Source organism: Microtus ochrogaster, unplaced genomic scaffold (assembly GCF_000317375.1).
Source record: "Microtus ochrogaster isolate Prairie Vole_2 unplaced genomic scaffold, MicOch1.0 UNK441, whole genome shotgun sequence".
NCBI lineage: Eukaryota > Metazoa > Chordata > Mammalia > Rodentia > Cricetidae > Microtus > Microtus ochrogaster.
In genome coordinates, this window is record NW_004949539.1 from 1 (window position 1) to 15,913 (window position 15,913).

Sequence of the window (15,913 nt, forward strand, 5' to 3'; positions counted from 1 at the left end):
AGAGAGAGAGAGAGAGAGAGAGAGAGAGAGAGAGAGAGAGAGAGAGAGAGAGTCCGGCCTGTCATCACTGACGTCGGGGCAGGCCACTGGCCAATGGGGGACATGGGCGATTGTTCTCACGGTGGCCCGGGGCCGTGGCCCCGAATCTATTCATTTCGTTAAGCGCCCTGCTGCCGTCTCTGCAGTGCCTGGGATTTCATACAGACATTAAAGACACAGAAAAGGGAGGCGGGGGGGGGGGTGCAAACCCAAAACTTAAAGGAAAAAACAAACAAAAAAAACCCCACCACTTTGCATAAGTTTTTGTTTGTTTGTTTCTTGTTTTTTTTTTTTTTCTTCTTCTGTTGTCTTTTCACTGCACTGCCAAGCTGCAGTAGCACCGGCGGCTGGCAGGCCGAGGTTCAGCAGGAGGTCCTTTCCAGGCCCAGTGGGACACTGAAATTAATATATACGTCTAAGATGCTTCAAAATCACTACCACTTCCAACTTTACCACCTCCGAAATGACCCCTCCTATCACCTCCTTCTTTGGCCCGGAGCACCCCTTGGTGTTGGTGGACAAAGTAATCTTGAGATAGGGGTCTTACACCTCTGCAGCAGAGGCCGTGCCCCCAGGCACCCACAGACTCAGTCTCCTTGCCTCTCCCACCTACCCCATTATCACTACCCCTTCTCCAGCTCATGGCGCGGCAGGGGACGGCAGAACTGCAGCCTAGCCGGACGAAGGCGGAGGCTTTTTGGCTTGACTTGGTCCGCCAGGTTCACTGCTGGCACAGACTTGCTCAAGATCCCAGCACCAACGCCAGAATCCTAGATGCGGCTGGGCAGGGCTTGTCCCCGGGGGCCGGGGAAAGTGCGAAGCCCACTCCACCGGTTCTCATACACGCTATTTGTCTCGACAACAGGTAGCAGCTGCGGACACCATGGACCCCAGCTCGCCGCCGCTTCGAGCCCCGCGCTATTTCCGGGCCTTCATGAGCAGCCTCCTCAGGTCTCCCACACCCGTCGTTTGAACGGACTCCTGCGTTTGGGGCTCCCTGGAGATATGTATGCGAGGTCGGAACCCTTTGCACCGGGGCCTACGGCCCGCAGAGACACTTTGGCAACAGCCACAGCCCTGCATGGCTATGGTGGCATGAACCTGACCGTGAACCTCGCCGCACCCCATGGCCCTGGAGCCTTTTTCCGCTATATGCGTCAGCCGATCAAGCAGGAGCTCATCTGCAAGTGGCTAGGCGAAGACAGCCCAGCATCCCCGCGCCCCTGCTCCAAAACTTTCAGCACCATGCACGAGCTGGTCACGCACGTCACCGTGGAGCACGTCGGTGGCCCAGAGCAGGCTAACCACATTTGCTTCTGGGAGGAGTGTCCGCGACAGGGCAAGCCCTTCAAAGCCAAATACAAACTTGTAAATCACATCCGCGTGCACACGGGCGAGAAGCCCTTCCCTTGTCCTTTCCCAGGGTGTGGGAAAGTCTTTGCTAGATCAGAAAATCTCAAAATACACAAACGAACACATACAGGTCAGTACCCAGTGCTGTCTGTCTAGTGTGACCTTATGGGACACAGGCCCTTGGGTCTGAATTTCCTCAAGTTCCAGTCGAGGGGAGGAGGGAGGCAATTTTTGGTTTTGTTTCCTTGAGCCAGATTTATAAAGCGGTACTTAACAGCTTCTGCCTGTAGACTCACCGTTTTCCGGAGGCTGTGTGGAAAGAGTGGTCCCAGAGTTCTGGGATCCCTGTTGGTAAACGGGCGCTCCTAGCTTAGAGATTTGATTTGATTTAGGATCTGGAGCTTGGGCCCTGGGTACTGAGCTATAGCCCTAGTCCCTAGAATTTGTTGTTAAGACTTTTTCTTTTTTTGTTTTTTGATTATTTAAACAGCATGGCATCCCCACCCCAATCTTAAGTGAAATGGTAACTATTGTCTCACATTTGCAAGTCACTTTGGGAAACTCTTTCCCGTTTTAGCTTTGCCATCACCTGGACTGAGGGGGTCATCAGATCCTTAATACCTCATGAGGATTTATGAGCCTTGGGGGCCTACTTTGGACATGCTTTTTGCATTGTTGGCTCCGCGGAAGGGACTTTTTTTTTTTTTTTGGTAACCCTCATTCTTATTTTAGTAGAGACCCAACGGGACCCACTGCCTTAAATGTCATTTACCGAGCTGTTAAGTGAAATAGGGACATGTGTCAACCACATCTGTTAGCTCTAGTTAACAGAAAGAAAAGGAGCTCGGTGGAGGAGGCTGGGAGTTGAACTCTTCTGGCCAGAAGCATCTAATTAATACAATTGCAAGAAGGAAGTTTTCACACTTTCAGAACAGCCTGTGAAGTTACATTAATTAGTTTAGCAGCCACCCTTTGACTCTCCTTACTCCTCCTCCCCCCTCCCTTGAAGTTTAAGAAGTCAGCGTCTTCTCCCCTCCCCCATCTTGGAGGCGGGAAAAGGGAAGAAGGACGCAGAGACCGGAAGAATTCCAGCTTGGTACTCCGGTTCTCCAGGCAGTAGCTTTGCTTTCTACAACTCTTTTTTAGAACAACAGTCTTTAAAAGAGTCAAAGTCCCCAATGGTTTCAGTGTGAGGGAGGAAGCTTGCTGAGTCTCATTACATTCTGGCTTCTCCGAGAGGTGTAGGGGTAGAACATTGCCATAGGCTGAGGCAAGACCAAAGTCCACTTTGGATCCCGTTCTTTACCCCCCTGGCATGTCTGCAAACATCTTGTACGGTTTTCCAGAGCTCGCTCTGCTATCTCTCACATTCATCTGCTCCTCTCTCTCCCCGAGTTATATTCCCAGGGACCGAGGGGCGAGTAAGACCATGGTCCCAAACCTCAGACTTGCTGCTCCAGGGGCTGGTTGCCAGCACCTGGAAGGTGGATGCACAATCCGGGGCTGGAGAAAGAACTCATCTTTAATAACAGGGATTTTGAAGCAAACAAACTTAAACTGCTCTTTGCCGGCCCACTGTTTGAAGTCTGGGACGCAGAAAATGGTTAAATGCTTAGCGCAATCGACCTACATCAGAGAAGCCCAAGGTTGCCTGGCTGGCTCTCAGGTTTGCACGGAGTCAAGGCAGAATTCTGAACGTTCTTTTCGGTCTCAGTCCTGATTCATTACAGCTTGAGTTAAACGGAAAAAAAAATTAGAGGAAAACAAAACAAACCCCACAGATCCACCCCTGTTCCAGAGTCTTTCTCAAATCTCCTAAGTAATGCTCAAATCTCCTAAGTAATGGGAAGAAAAGGAGGAGGCAAAGCAGCAACAAAATGTTTCTCAAATGGCAATAGAACTCTCTACAAATTATTCATGAAGACAGTTTTCGATTCAACAGGAAAATAATTGCCTTTTCAAATATTAATGGCGTTTCATTTCCATCGAGTCGCTGAAGCGGCGATCAGGAGCAGATTTCTTAGCTGAGATTGTCCCGAATGTGACTCCCAGGCCTGGCTCTGGAGGCGGCGGGTGAAGAAAGGTTTCCCTCTGTAGCTGTGACAGAGACCCGGGAACAATGGTGCGGCGGCGGCGAGGGAGGCGCGGGCCAGGAGCGCGCGCGGTGCCAACCTCCCTAACTGGCGTGCCTCCCGGGACCCCTGCCCTGGGCTCTCCCCACCTTTCCCCGCAGTCAGTCAGCCCTGGAGGGAGGGGGGGGGGACACACAAGCCGGCGCCCTGGCCGCTCTGGGGCGGAGTCATCGCTAAAACCGACCCAGCCACAAGTGCGAGAAAATGGCGCTGGCCGGGCGTCCTGTAGGCCAGGAACTTTGCACCCGCGGAAGGAGGCTTTGCTCGCCCCGGAGCCCCGGCCGAGCACCGGGGCCAGGGCCCTAAACGGGATCCGGAGGTTTGCGGCCTAGGCGGCACAGCCAGGACTCAGGTCGTCCCGCGGAAGGCAGGCCCAGCACGGCGCCGCAGGGTCCACCCTCCCACCCAGGGCGTCGCGCAGGGACGTGGGGGAGGGGACGGGTGAGGGGTGGCGGGGTGGCGGGGGTAGGAGGGATGTCAAGCGCAGGGACCAGGGCGCCTCCTGCAGCTGGGGAACACTAGGGCCCGGATGCACCTGGCCTCCCAGGGGCCTGCTCTCTCCCCGGTACTGAAGAGGTTCAGTACCTGCTATTTTTTTTTTTTTTCCCTCTCTGGTTCTCGTCTGGAGCGAAATACTTTGCTATTTTACATGACGAGACGCTGGAATGGGATATGTGTATAGCTGAATGAATATATACAAATACTTTTTCTTTCTCCCCAAACCCACCCCGATGAGGGAATTCTATCCTTAAATTCTAACCTCAAATTCTACCCCCCCCACTGACACCCGAAAAACCTTATTCCCTTTTGTAGTCTTCAAATGATTTTTTTTTGTAAGTTATTTTATGAAGAGGACTGGAGAGGGAGGGAAGAAAGTATGGGATTTGCAAGGGCTGGTGGAATCAGAGGAGAGAACTACGGAGACAAATAGGGACACCGATTTGTTCATTACACACCTCCTCCACTTTTTCATAAGACCGGGCCTTGTTCTGTAAAAATGGCAGCGGGCAACATCTTCCAGACGCCCCTAGCGTGCCAGCTGCACTCCAGCAACGGTGAGCACTATCGGTGGGCAGTGCGGGAGAGACGGATTCACCCGCTGTTTGCCGGAGCCAAAGGCAGGTTACGTGTAAATCTCGGTTTCAACTTAAGCGTCAACGCCACAGAGGAATGGGGGTCTTTGTTGGTTTTATAAGCAAAACTTGCCTGTAAACCGCGGGAGAAGAGAACACAAAACCGACAGCGGAGCATCTTGCTCTTGAGTCAGTAGCTAGAGCGATTCTTGCACCCCCTGATCACCCCCAGGACCTTCATCTGCTTAGAGCACAGACACCTCCCCCCTTTCCTTTCCAAAACAATCTCTGCTAAGCCAGTGATTTGAAATTCCATAGAGCAGCAAATTTCAGGCGGCAAGGAACTCCTGGAATGAGGCTTGGCCCAACCAATATTCCCGAAGCTTTGTGCATTTCCTAGCCCTCCCGCAGTTCTACCTAGACCAGCGGTATACTCGGTGCTCAGAGGAGCCGGACCTGGCTTGAGAGTAGCAGGCACTCGCCGGAAGCTTGCCGCACTCAAGGGCGGTGATTTCAACAGAGACTTTTAAGATCTCCCTTGGCCTAAGTCTACTTTCCTATACTGGTTTCTGGGCTCTCCAGCCTGCGAGGTGGAACAGACGGGCGGGGATGGTCTGGGGAGGACCATAGACCTGGAATTGTCAGTTTGGACTGAGAAGGGGCGGCTACACTTGACAAGGTCTTCGGTGATGCTGACGAATCCGTATAATAAAATATTATAATCGGCAAACATTTCTTGAGGGATTTCGGATGGATTTGAAGAATGTTGCAATACATTTCAGTCGGGGGAAATCGGAGGAGAAAGGGGCTCTATTTTCTGGCAAATGGATTCACCTTTGAGGTGAAACATGGCTCAGAATATTTCTCACACTACGCATACGCTTATGTTTCCACGGCTCATCATCTCAAATCCTCTCACTGCTTTGGCACTTGCACAAAACCTACTCTAGAAAACACTTTGGGCGAGGATGGAGCGTGTCCGGCGGATTGCTGGGCAAGGCTCACCAGGACAGAGACAGATGGCCTGAGCAGCAACTTCAAATCCAGCAAACTGTGAACTCCACAATCAACTAGATTTTTGGGGCAAAGGTGCTTCTGCCCCCACGTAGATAAAAGTTGGACGACAAAAACGTGTGTGGATCAGGGTTCTCTAGAATGGCAACGACTATGATGGAGTCAGAGTCGCTCCTCCTCCTCCGACGCCCCCCCCCCACCCATAGGCACAGGACGAAGAGGGGGAGGGGTGGCAGTCTGGGGGAGTGGGCTGCGTCTCCTCATTGGGTGGGGGAAGGGTGTCAGACCTAAAGCACAGAGAAAAGTAATTTCTGAAAATCTTTTGTGGATTTTTTTTTTCCGAAAACAAAAGAGCAATGGGAGGGGTACAATCCGGACCACTGGGAAGCAGCCCACATCCTTCTAATGTCTCTGCGTTACCTCCCCCAGGCGAGAAGCCCTTCAGATGTGAGTTCGAGGGCTGTGAACGGCGTTTCGCCAACAGCAGCGACCGCAAGAAGCACTCACACGTACATACCAGCGACAAGCCTTATATGTGCAAGGTGCGCGGGTGTGACAAGTGCTACACGCACCCCAGCTCTCTGCGAAAGCACATGAAAGTTCATGGTCGCTCGCCGCCACCCAGCTCTGGCTACGACTCAGCAGTACCGTCTGCTCTCACGTCTCCCTCGTTAGAAAGCGGCCGTGAGCCCCCGATAGCCTGCACAGCGGCGGTGGCGGTGCGTGGCACAGACATGAGCGAATGGTACGTGAGTTCGTGCTCCTGGCTCTGTGGAGGCTGACTCTGCAGCGCCCCCACCCCAGCCTAACGCCACCTCTGGGTCTAGCCGCAGCCACCACCGCCTCCAGTATCAGGGCTACTTCCCAGCGTGCTGCTTTGGTTTAGGTCGAATGTAGGCCCTGCCACGGAGGCTTCAAGGAGAAGGCAAGGAAGGAAGGGAAGAAGGGCAGGCAAGCAGATAGACCACCACTAAAAGTTATTGGAAGTCATTGATTATGCTGATACTAGATCTGTATACAAAAACATAAATGTGGTCATTCTACAGTCACATCCTGTAATGAAACCAATGTCTGGGATAAAGAGACAGATAAAAACAACAACAAAAACTTATTAGACTTTATTCACAATTCTGGCAACTATGGGTGGCAAAAGTAAAGGCATAAATTTTCCCAGTGGGTATGTAAGGGTGGAAAAGATTTTCTTTGAGGCTTGGGCCACTGCCTCCCCAACTCCCAGTTACATACTCCTTTTTCCTCCCCTCCCCTTACCCATCAATCCCATCTAGAGGAGTTCAGAGCCCAGGAGGTGGCAGACAGAATTCCACAACCATTTCCTTGCTGCCCATTTGTCTTTTCCTTTGCCTCCATACCCGTTTTTTGTTCCTCAGCTAATCTTGAAAACAACCAACAACAAAATAAGCAAATGACAACAACAAAGAACCAGAGAAGTCCTGCATTTCCCAGCCGCCTCTAGAAGGCAGATAAGTAAGGGGGGGGATGCTCTCCCCTTCTCTTGGGGTGCCACATACCTCCAAATCCCAATGCCTATCAGAACACATAGATAAGTCTGTTCAGTCAGACCTCAAACTCGATTTACATTTTATACTTGCTGTAGGGAGTGAGCCCAAAACAATAGGGAGCATGGACAAAAGACCGCTAGAAGGCTTTCAAGAATTCTCAGTTGTGAAGCGTCCAGGCTTCCTTTTCCCACCCCCATCAGTTCAGGCACTGCTGTAGAACCTCATAGGCGCTCGAGCAAGGGATATGGAGCAGAAGGATGTCATCATTGAGTCAAGGTCTCCACGGCCAGGGATGTATATACCTTAAAAAACAGCATCAGTCTAATAGCCTTTGTCAGAAACAATACAATGTTAGCCTTATTTTAAAAGTTTGTGGGCACATGAGAAACAAGGTACAACAACATTATTATATAACAAACACCCAGTGGGTCTGAAGAGTTCAAAGTATTTGATGTGCTGGTTATGATGTCCTCAGGGGGAAAAAAATCAGGTATTAGTGGAGGTAGAGAGCAAGGGCCTCTGCAGTTGTCAAGGGGGAGAAACACAGGGGTTTGCTTGTAGATTGCTACCCTCTGTAGGGAAGAAGGAGCTGCCTCAAACCCTTAGCTAAGATTGAAATAAAGAAAAACACCAAAGGAAAGAGAACGGTGGCAAAAGGATAGAGGGGAAATCAGGCAGACTTGTCTAGGTTTCTACAGATGTGAAATAAATATGTGGGAGAGGGGAAGTATTTCTGCCCCAAAGAAGTCCCAGGAACTCAATTTTACAACCTGAGTCCAGAGGCTGGGGATATAACCCTGTGGTAGTGGTAGAGACTTGACCACTTCCCCTGAAGCTCTTGGATTATCCCCAGTGCCACCCCAAATAGGCACATTGGATACAATAAAAGCTGGACAAACAATTCTTAGCATGAGAACTGGCTGGCTGCATTGTCCTCTATCCCTTCCTTCTCAGAATCCAGTAAAAATTCTCACTCTATGTCCACAGATCCCATAATTTCTGTCCAGTAAAGTAGTCACATTGGCTGGAATGGGGTAGTTTCCAAAGTATCTCTAGTGAACCTGTTGTTGGGTTACCACCTAGCCCAGAGGCAGCCTGGGACAGTCAGTGGAAGTAAAGAACTTGTTCCCATGGGCAAGCACTGACTTTGCTGCCAAGGTACACAGAGCATTTGTGGGACTTGAGCCTCTGCTGATATTTTAAAGCTACCCCTCCTCTAGAAGGACTTTGTTCTTCCTCTCCTCCTGTTTCAAAACTCTTCGTTTTGCTTTCCACCCCAGTCCAAAATAACAAAACGAAATAAAAATATTTGGCTGATCACTAATCGCCTTTAATTTTTCATTTGCTTGTTACAGATGTTTCTTGCAAGGTAATCTTGCCCTGCGCAGCTGAGCGCCCGCATCTTGCGCCTGCAACATCAAAGGGCTTTCTCACAAAGCAGTGTTTCTTCGCCACGGTGCATCTTCATGGTAAGTTAGGATTTCTATGGCAATGGGCAAGTCTCACTGAAATCCTGAAAGGCCGAGCCTGGAGCCCGTCCAGGCTTTTCATTAAGGACATAATATTTACGTCTAACAGGCCTTTTTTCTTGTGTATACAAGTATATATTTTTGTTTGACGCGGACTAAATCATTTTCATTTAATTTCCGGTAAACAAAACCCACGCGAATGGGCACTTGTTCCCGATCATAATAAAAATGGATAATAATGCGAGGGAAGAAAAGGGCCGCTTGAATCGCCGCTCAGCCTTCTTTGTTTCTGCTTTCTGCGGTGATCAGAGGGCGTATTTGGGTTTGATGGCGAGTTTCTAAAGGCGAGGAAATGGTTTGTAAGAGGGAAAAGAAAAGGAGAAAGGTCCAATCAAGCTCGGGTTGTTCAAAGAGTCGGGTTTTGGGGTTGAAAGTGTGAGTTTGACGGTGCATCAGCACGCCGCGTTAGGCTCGCCATGGAAATGCGCGCGGGGAGCGGCCGCTTCAAAGGCGGCACACTTCACTGTGGACACTATTAAGATACATTTGCGCTGACCTTTGCTTTCACGCCATTTAATACTGTCACTGCGTTCTCCAGTATATACTCCTCCCAGGACCTGTCTCGCCAGTGTTTAGGGGTTCATCCTGTACCCTAATGTAGGGGGGCTTTGGTACCCGGGATTCTTTCGAGAAAGGGAGGAGGAGCCGGACTCCCGAGCATCTTGACAGCGCCCATAGGCCTCAGAGCCCCAGAATCAAAGTAAATGACTTGGGCACTCTGCGAAGCTTACCAAAAGAGCACCCCCAGCTCAGCTGTCAGCAACACTGAGCAGAATGGAGACCTAAAACGAAGGTGGCCAACCTGGGGAAGTGCAGGAGCTGTTAGTTACACTGTGTTTCCCAGAGGTTCTCTACTGCATCCTCACCCTAGAAGGCTTGCAGCCCCTTAAACTTTTCCTCCAATGTGCCACTGTGTGGTAGCCTTAGGTATGGGTTGGCTTTGGGCACAAACTGAAAAGCCCAAGGCCAAGGGGATAGGGAAGATGGCAGCAAAGTTAGAAGTCCATGTTCTCTTAATTGTCTTGTTGTTTATTTTATCCAAGTACCCTAGTGAATAGGGGAAAAATAAACACGGTGGAAAAAAAAATCAAACAGTAGACTCTTCTTTAGTGCCCGTCCTTGTGGTTGAATAAAAAGGATGGTCTGCCTTCTATTGAGCTGAGAAATCTTTGAAGTGGGAGTTATTATCTGAGACATTCCTGCTTGTCGTCCTAACAACGCTGATGAAATGTAAAAGGTTCTTTGTCAGCGATTTGTTCTCCTCTCTGTCAAACTCACTTGGCCCCAGCGGTTTCAAACCATTGCTAAAGAGATAAAATCAAATTTCTTAAAAGAAAGAAAAAAAAAATCCCTACACTCCACCAGTAGATAACTTTAGGAATAAGTTTTTCTAAGAGAGAAGGAGAGAGAGAGAGAGAGAGAGAGAGAGAGAGAGAGAGAGAGAGAGAGAGAGAGAAAAAAAAAAAAAAAACCTAAAAACACTGTGTAGCTTAAATCATGGTGATGTGTGTAGATATTGAAAGGACCTTTGCACAATGCAAGAAGGTGGTGGCAGAGGGTAAGTGTCCCATGTTTATGATCCTGTGTTTGTGCTTTCTGGCCTGGCCTGTATTCCATCAGCCCAGGTCAGCTAACTGGATGGATTCTCTTGGAGATTAATCAGACTCCAAATATTCCTACCTGGGATTCTTGAAAATTAAGCCTGGAGACAAGTGATGTTAAGTTTCCCCTCTTTTGAAGAAGCTTCTGCTATAAATAGATCCATCGTGTTTCCTCACCACTAGCAGTAATCTGCACACACTTTAATCATTAATCTCCAGGATGGTAGCATAAAGGCGAGAAAATTAAAATATTTCCATTATTATTATTATTATTATTATTATTTTATTTTATTATTATTATTATCTTGGAGTTCAGAACGTTTGGTTTACAAGATAGTGACCAAAAAGTGCATGCACACGCCATCCCATTCCCTATGTGCAGTTCTTCATTTTATATTGTGCCTAGAAAAGAAACTTTGTCCCTGTTCAGGTCTTCCTAACCTCCTACCTGTAGTTCTAAAGGTGATTTAAATAAATAACATTGTGCCCATCACCCTGCCCTGTGTGTTTACTAACTGATTTGTGAAGAACCTTCCCCAAGTTGTAACCCCTGTAATCGGTTATAGATGCTGCGAAAGGTCTGTCTCTTACATTGATGTTGTTTGTTTACTTGATTCTCCATATGTCTGTATTGCTAATTTATAGGAGAATATAATGATTGCCGTGAATGTGAATTATACAGTCAGGCAAATATTTTATAATCATAACTAACATGGACACACGTCTGAGTCAACCCTTAGGTTATAGGTATCTTGTCTATCCACTCTGTGATTTAAAAATCTCTCCCCTTAACAGCAGTTAAATTACGAACTAACCTGAAAGGAAAAGGCTGTTGTGTGTATTTGACAGTGATTGTGAAATAAAGACAAAGTTGAAAGCTGAGGCATAGTCTTCTTGAAAACATGTACATGTAAATGAAATAAAGTAAGTTTTCTGCCCCAAAAGACTTTGTGTACGTGTGACTTCTTTTTGCTGTGTTATTGGGAAATAAATGATTTGATGTTTTCCTTTCGCTTTGGAATTCCAGTGTCCAGTTACTGCTTCATCATCTTAGGAGAGTTTTGAGGCTCTCTTAGAGCCTGGAGTCCACTTCCCTATGTTCCTTCATGGTTCAGCAGGATTATCTTTGGGCCTAGCCACTTGAGTTAGCAAATACGGGACCTGCCAAAACAGTGATTGGAGAGAGATATCTCTGCCCACAATCACCCTAATGATACTAATGGCAGCAACTGATTTACATTTCAGAAGAAAAAAGATAAAAGGATGCTCAGTGGTCTATCTGGTAAGGATGCCTATCTATAGCTCTTAGCTCTCTCATAAAGCACCTCTGATTCCTAGCAAAAGGCCCAGGAACTAATAAGAAGTGAACATGCTTAGAAAAAGTGATAGTGAGTTGACTTGGCTCCAAACCTGCCTAAACTGATGGTACGCCTTAGGCAGGACTACCAGCAGGGATCTTGCTAAGACCTGAGGTAGGCAGTGGTCCCCTGAAGGATCTGTGAAGTCTCAACTCAGACTGAAAGACTACAATCCCATAACTCTTCCGGTGAGTTTTAGCATGCTCCTTGTGTCTTTTAATCTGACTTGCCACTGGAGAACTTATCCCAAATGAATCAGAGTCATCTTAATCATAGGTTCAATCCCTTGCTTCCACTGTGGTCTCTGCTTAAAGAATTCAGTACCCTTTTTGGACCCTAAACTCCAAGATATATATCTGACTCCTTTCTAATGGCCGAGAAGTAAGATCTGATGATCTTGATTGGAGTGAATGCCTGTGAGTGGAGAATAATCGATACTGGGGTGAGAATGGTAGGTCTCCTTAGATAATATCTTGGACAACCAGCTCATAGCTCAAGGACTATATTCCTAGAGGGAAAGAGAGGTTCTGGGACTCAAAAGAAAGAAGACAGCCTTAAAAGACAGACACGAGGCTCTCTTAGGCCTGAACTGTGCTGTGTCTTAGCAGCCTGGAATCCTCCCAGTCTCTAGGATTGCCCAATCAGGACTAGAGAGGAGATCCTAAAACCCATCTAACCCGCATCTTTCTATACCACTGCAGGCCAGTGGCAAACTGGAAATGCACTGCCTATTCTGGGTCAGAACCACTTCACAGAGTGGAAAGAAAGGAGAGTTAGGAGGGTGCCTGCCTTTGCCATTCTTCAATAGGTTTTTGGACAAGAAAGCTTTCTGCCTTTGAAACTTCCTGGTCCCAGCAACAGAACTGACGGTAGAGGCAGAGGAAAGAGGAACTCTGCTTCAGGCCATTGGGAGAATCAACACTTCCTTCTAGGTTGTTAAAATCTCTCTTTCTCTCTGTCTCTCTGTCTCTGTCTGTCTCTCTGTCTCTCTCTCCCATTTTTTTCTTATTTTTCATGATGAGTAGAACGGTACAGCCTCTGTCCGAGAATCAAACTCGTTGGTTTCCAAGTGTCCATGGCAAACCTCTGACTACTATCACTTTAATCTTCTAGGGCAGTTACCCACTCTGTAATGACAAGTGCTAAGGTAGTTTAGGGACATAGTCTGCTTATGACACCCATCTCCCTACAAAGCCAGGTTTCCCTCTTGTTATTCCATAGGAGGGCACCAGGGCCAAATTCTGCTGACATCAGAAGGGAAGAGGAAGTCTGTTTATTGCTTACTAGCCCTGTATCCTTATGAATGATACAAATTCACTGATTTGATTTCCGCATCACTAAAAACAACCAGACCAACATTTTTAGTAGTCATTCTTAAAAAAATACTGTAACATGTTTAATAAGCTTGAGTGTTAATAAGGTAATCTCTGAAATATTTAGAGATAAATGCTAGTTATTCTATAACTGTTGCTTTTTTTTGGTTCCATTTCCAGACGTGTTCCATTAGCTCCTTAGGGAGTTATATAGCTATCTGGGGGCTTTTCTACATGTGGAAATCTTAGAGATCCAAAGCCTTGTGGCATAAGGCATCTCGGAGGATGGAGTAGAATTCAAGGGCTACTGTAACTTTGCTTTTCTGAGAATTTCAGATCCTCTTATAGCCTAGCACTGAAGCAGAGACACAGTTTTTCAAAGCCCAAAGAAAAATTAGTGAGAATTTCTTTTAGTATAGAATAAAGCTGAAGAAACTGATAGCGTTAATGTCACTCTTGTGACTTGTTAAGACTTTGGCATTGTTCTGAACTCCAAGGCCCTGTGGGCCCAGGGGTTGATTTGTTAAATTGTAAGTCTCTGCATGCCATTGTGCATCCCATGCGGGCTCCTCAAGACTTTGTGAAGGGCAGAGAAAATGCAATTGGGAAGTGAGAGCCAGCTGAGGATAGGGGCGTTGGAGACAAAAATCAGACACGAATATATTCTCTCCAGGAAGACGTGGGCACTTTTTTTTTTAATCAATCATGGTTTCATTTTACTAAATCTTCATTGCAGGAAAGATGCGTAACATCTCAGTCACCCAGTGGCCAGATGTTCTAAATTACTATTTTCTGCTTCTCATTGGCTTCTTATCTTGTCATCCAGACAGCATGGCCTTTTCACACAAATATCTCCTGTGAAAATAATGAATGAGAACTTTCTCATAAAGTTACAGTTCTGGCTCCAAAATCACTCAAGGAAAGAGAAATTCATTATACAGTTTGAGGCAGAGGTAGCTAAGGCTTTGTCCAGTGGTTTTCCAAATATCCAAAGCAGCTCTTTGAAAAAGAAATTATAAAAATGCCTCAGGGTGCAAGCTAATTTAATGTAAATATGCGCAGTGTAATAGATTTTGAAGCTTGTTTCACCTATTTTTTTTTGTCCTGTACAAGAACCAAACTGCAAGTGACAATATAGATCAATTCAAAATAAAGTGAGCAGGGATATACACGGCTCTGACCTTACAATGGATAGACCGCCTTGGGAAATGTCTGTGGAAGGAAAAAAAAAACATAATTCGGTAACTATGTGGCTTTGCTCTAGTGTTGTGGAATGTGTAGAAGTGTGGAATAATGACAGAGCGGAGAGAAAGCCAATCCACCACAATGCCACCAGATGATGCCTGCAGTAACATATCAGAAGGATGGAAGTGTTTTTGCACTATTTCTGAGTATCTGGCTTGCCAATGACCCCCCCCCCATTGGTCAGATGGGGGTCACAGTCTTTCCGAAAACTAGTTAGGAAGTACACAATGTAAGGTCCCCTGTTTGCCCTTTCCAAGTATTTGTTCAGGGTCTAATCGTCCTCCGGCTTTTGTACTCATCAATGTATCTATTTAAGTTAAAAAAAATACTATTAGAACTTTGGCAAAAGATGTGCCACCTAATATATATGTATATATATATATATATGTTCATAAGCCATAAAAAGTACACCTTCCTCTTTTATTTATTTCTTCTGAGATAAAAGAATAGTTTCCTGATGCAGCTAAGCAATTCCTGCTCACACTGGGATCACTTTCACCTGACAAACACGTTTCGAATATATCATAAAAACCCCCTTCCATTTTCTGCTGCTCTTTCTAGTGACGAAGAAATCAGTAGTAAAATGCTTCCTATTGCCTCCAAAGCCTGCCAACTTTCTTCCGACTAAAACACGGTTGTGGAAAATCAGCCTCCTTTAAGTGTGAAATATCATTTCATTGTAAAAAGTTTTTTGTTTTTTGTTTAAAAGGAGTGGTAATCCAACTTCCGGAAACTGTTCTGAATTATTTCACCAGACCCTTTTAAAAGGGGATTAGCAGAGGCTTTGGGAGCACAATCCTTCTGTTTTATTCAACCTCTGATTTTATGTTATAATTACTGCTTGTAAAGGCTGCAGGATTAGTATGCAGGCACTGTCAGGACATGATGCAGGTGCTCTTCTAATGGTTCGGCTTTCTCTTTAAGAAAAGAGGTAAGAAAAATTGAATCATAAAAACACTTTTGTGAGCGCTGAGAACATTTCAGTGACTGCATGAATGAAGCTTTTATACCTTCCACTGACAGGTCAGCCACCGAGGCTCTGACTTACGACCTTTTCAGGGCCAGACAATAGTTAACAGCTTTCTCACCTTGTCCCCACAGACAGATCTTATGGAAATGGCCATAAGTAGCTTGACTTCCACAAAAGATAGGCAGTTCGAATGGATATATGTCTGGATTGAAATGCCTGCTCTTGGGTCCTTACTACAGGTCTCTTGTTCTCTGGATCCCTTCTCATGGGTGGGGGAGGAGTGTATGTGGGAGGCAGAGAGAATAGGTGGGGTAATGGAATCTGCCCTGAAATTACCACACAGGGCCCCAGCGCCATGGCCAAGGTGGTCTTCTCTTCCGTCCTGGGGTTAACAAATCAAGGAAAGGTTATAGAAGCCCAGGCAGTAGCTGCAGGCTTGCTGCATTAGGTTTTTCTTGCTGGAACACTTCATAGCCTTTTGGGGGGCAGTTCCACTCACTCAGTAGGTGTGCCTGGGTCCTTCTGCCCCACTAATCACAGTGATCTTCACCTGTGACTGAAAATGTTCTTGCTACAGCATGTCAAGAACAGTTCTTCAGGCCTCCCCTGCCAGTGAAGCTTCTAAGCCTTTTAGGACAGCATCAGTTTGTACCTAGGTCTGCTGAAGCACAGAGCCCAAACGTGGACTCTCTGATTTCCTCTGGTCCGGGTGAAGCGGCCGCTGCACAAGCCTTTTCTCCCGGCCTGCCCAGGCAGGAGCTCTGAC

The 15,913-nt window shown here is 46.9% G+C and overlaps 1 protein-coding gene across 2 annotated transcripts; it reads left to right on the forward strand.

Moving 5' to 3' along the window:
- The first annotated feature begins 556 nt into the window (after positions 1-556).
- Positions 557-10,095, forward strand: LOC101995741 (zinc finger protein ZIC 4). 2 transcript variants are annotated; one of them, XM_005372243.3, is made up of 3 exons: positions 564-1,522; positions 6,041-6,356; positions 8,487-10,095. In XM_005372243.3, coding segments are annotated over exons 1-3 (1,026 nt in total). In that variant the 5' UTR covers positions 564-813; the 3' UTR covers positions 8,488-10,095. The 2 variants fall into 2 exon arrangements, with proteins under 2 accessions (XP_026634326.1, XP_005372300.1); XM_026778525.1 differs by lacking the exon at positions 8,487-10,095 and having other exon boundaries at positions 557-1,522; positions 6,041-6,393.
- Positions 10,096-15,913: the final 5,818 nt, after the last annotated feature.

What these genes read in the sequence shown, in the direction of transcription:
- LOC101995741 (XM_026778525.1), top strand. Translation starts at nt 814, where the DNA reads ATGCGGCTGGGCAGGGCTTGTCCCCGGGGGCCGGGGAAAGTGCGAAGC. An exon ending in ACACAAACGAACACATACAG is followed by an intron (nt 1,523 to 6,040) that starts GTCAGTACCCAG and finishes TACCTCCCCCAG; the next exon opens with GCGAGAAGCCCTTCAGATGT.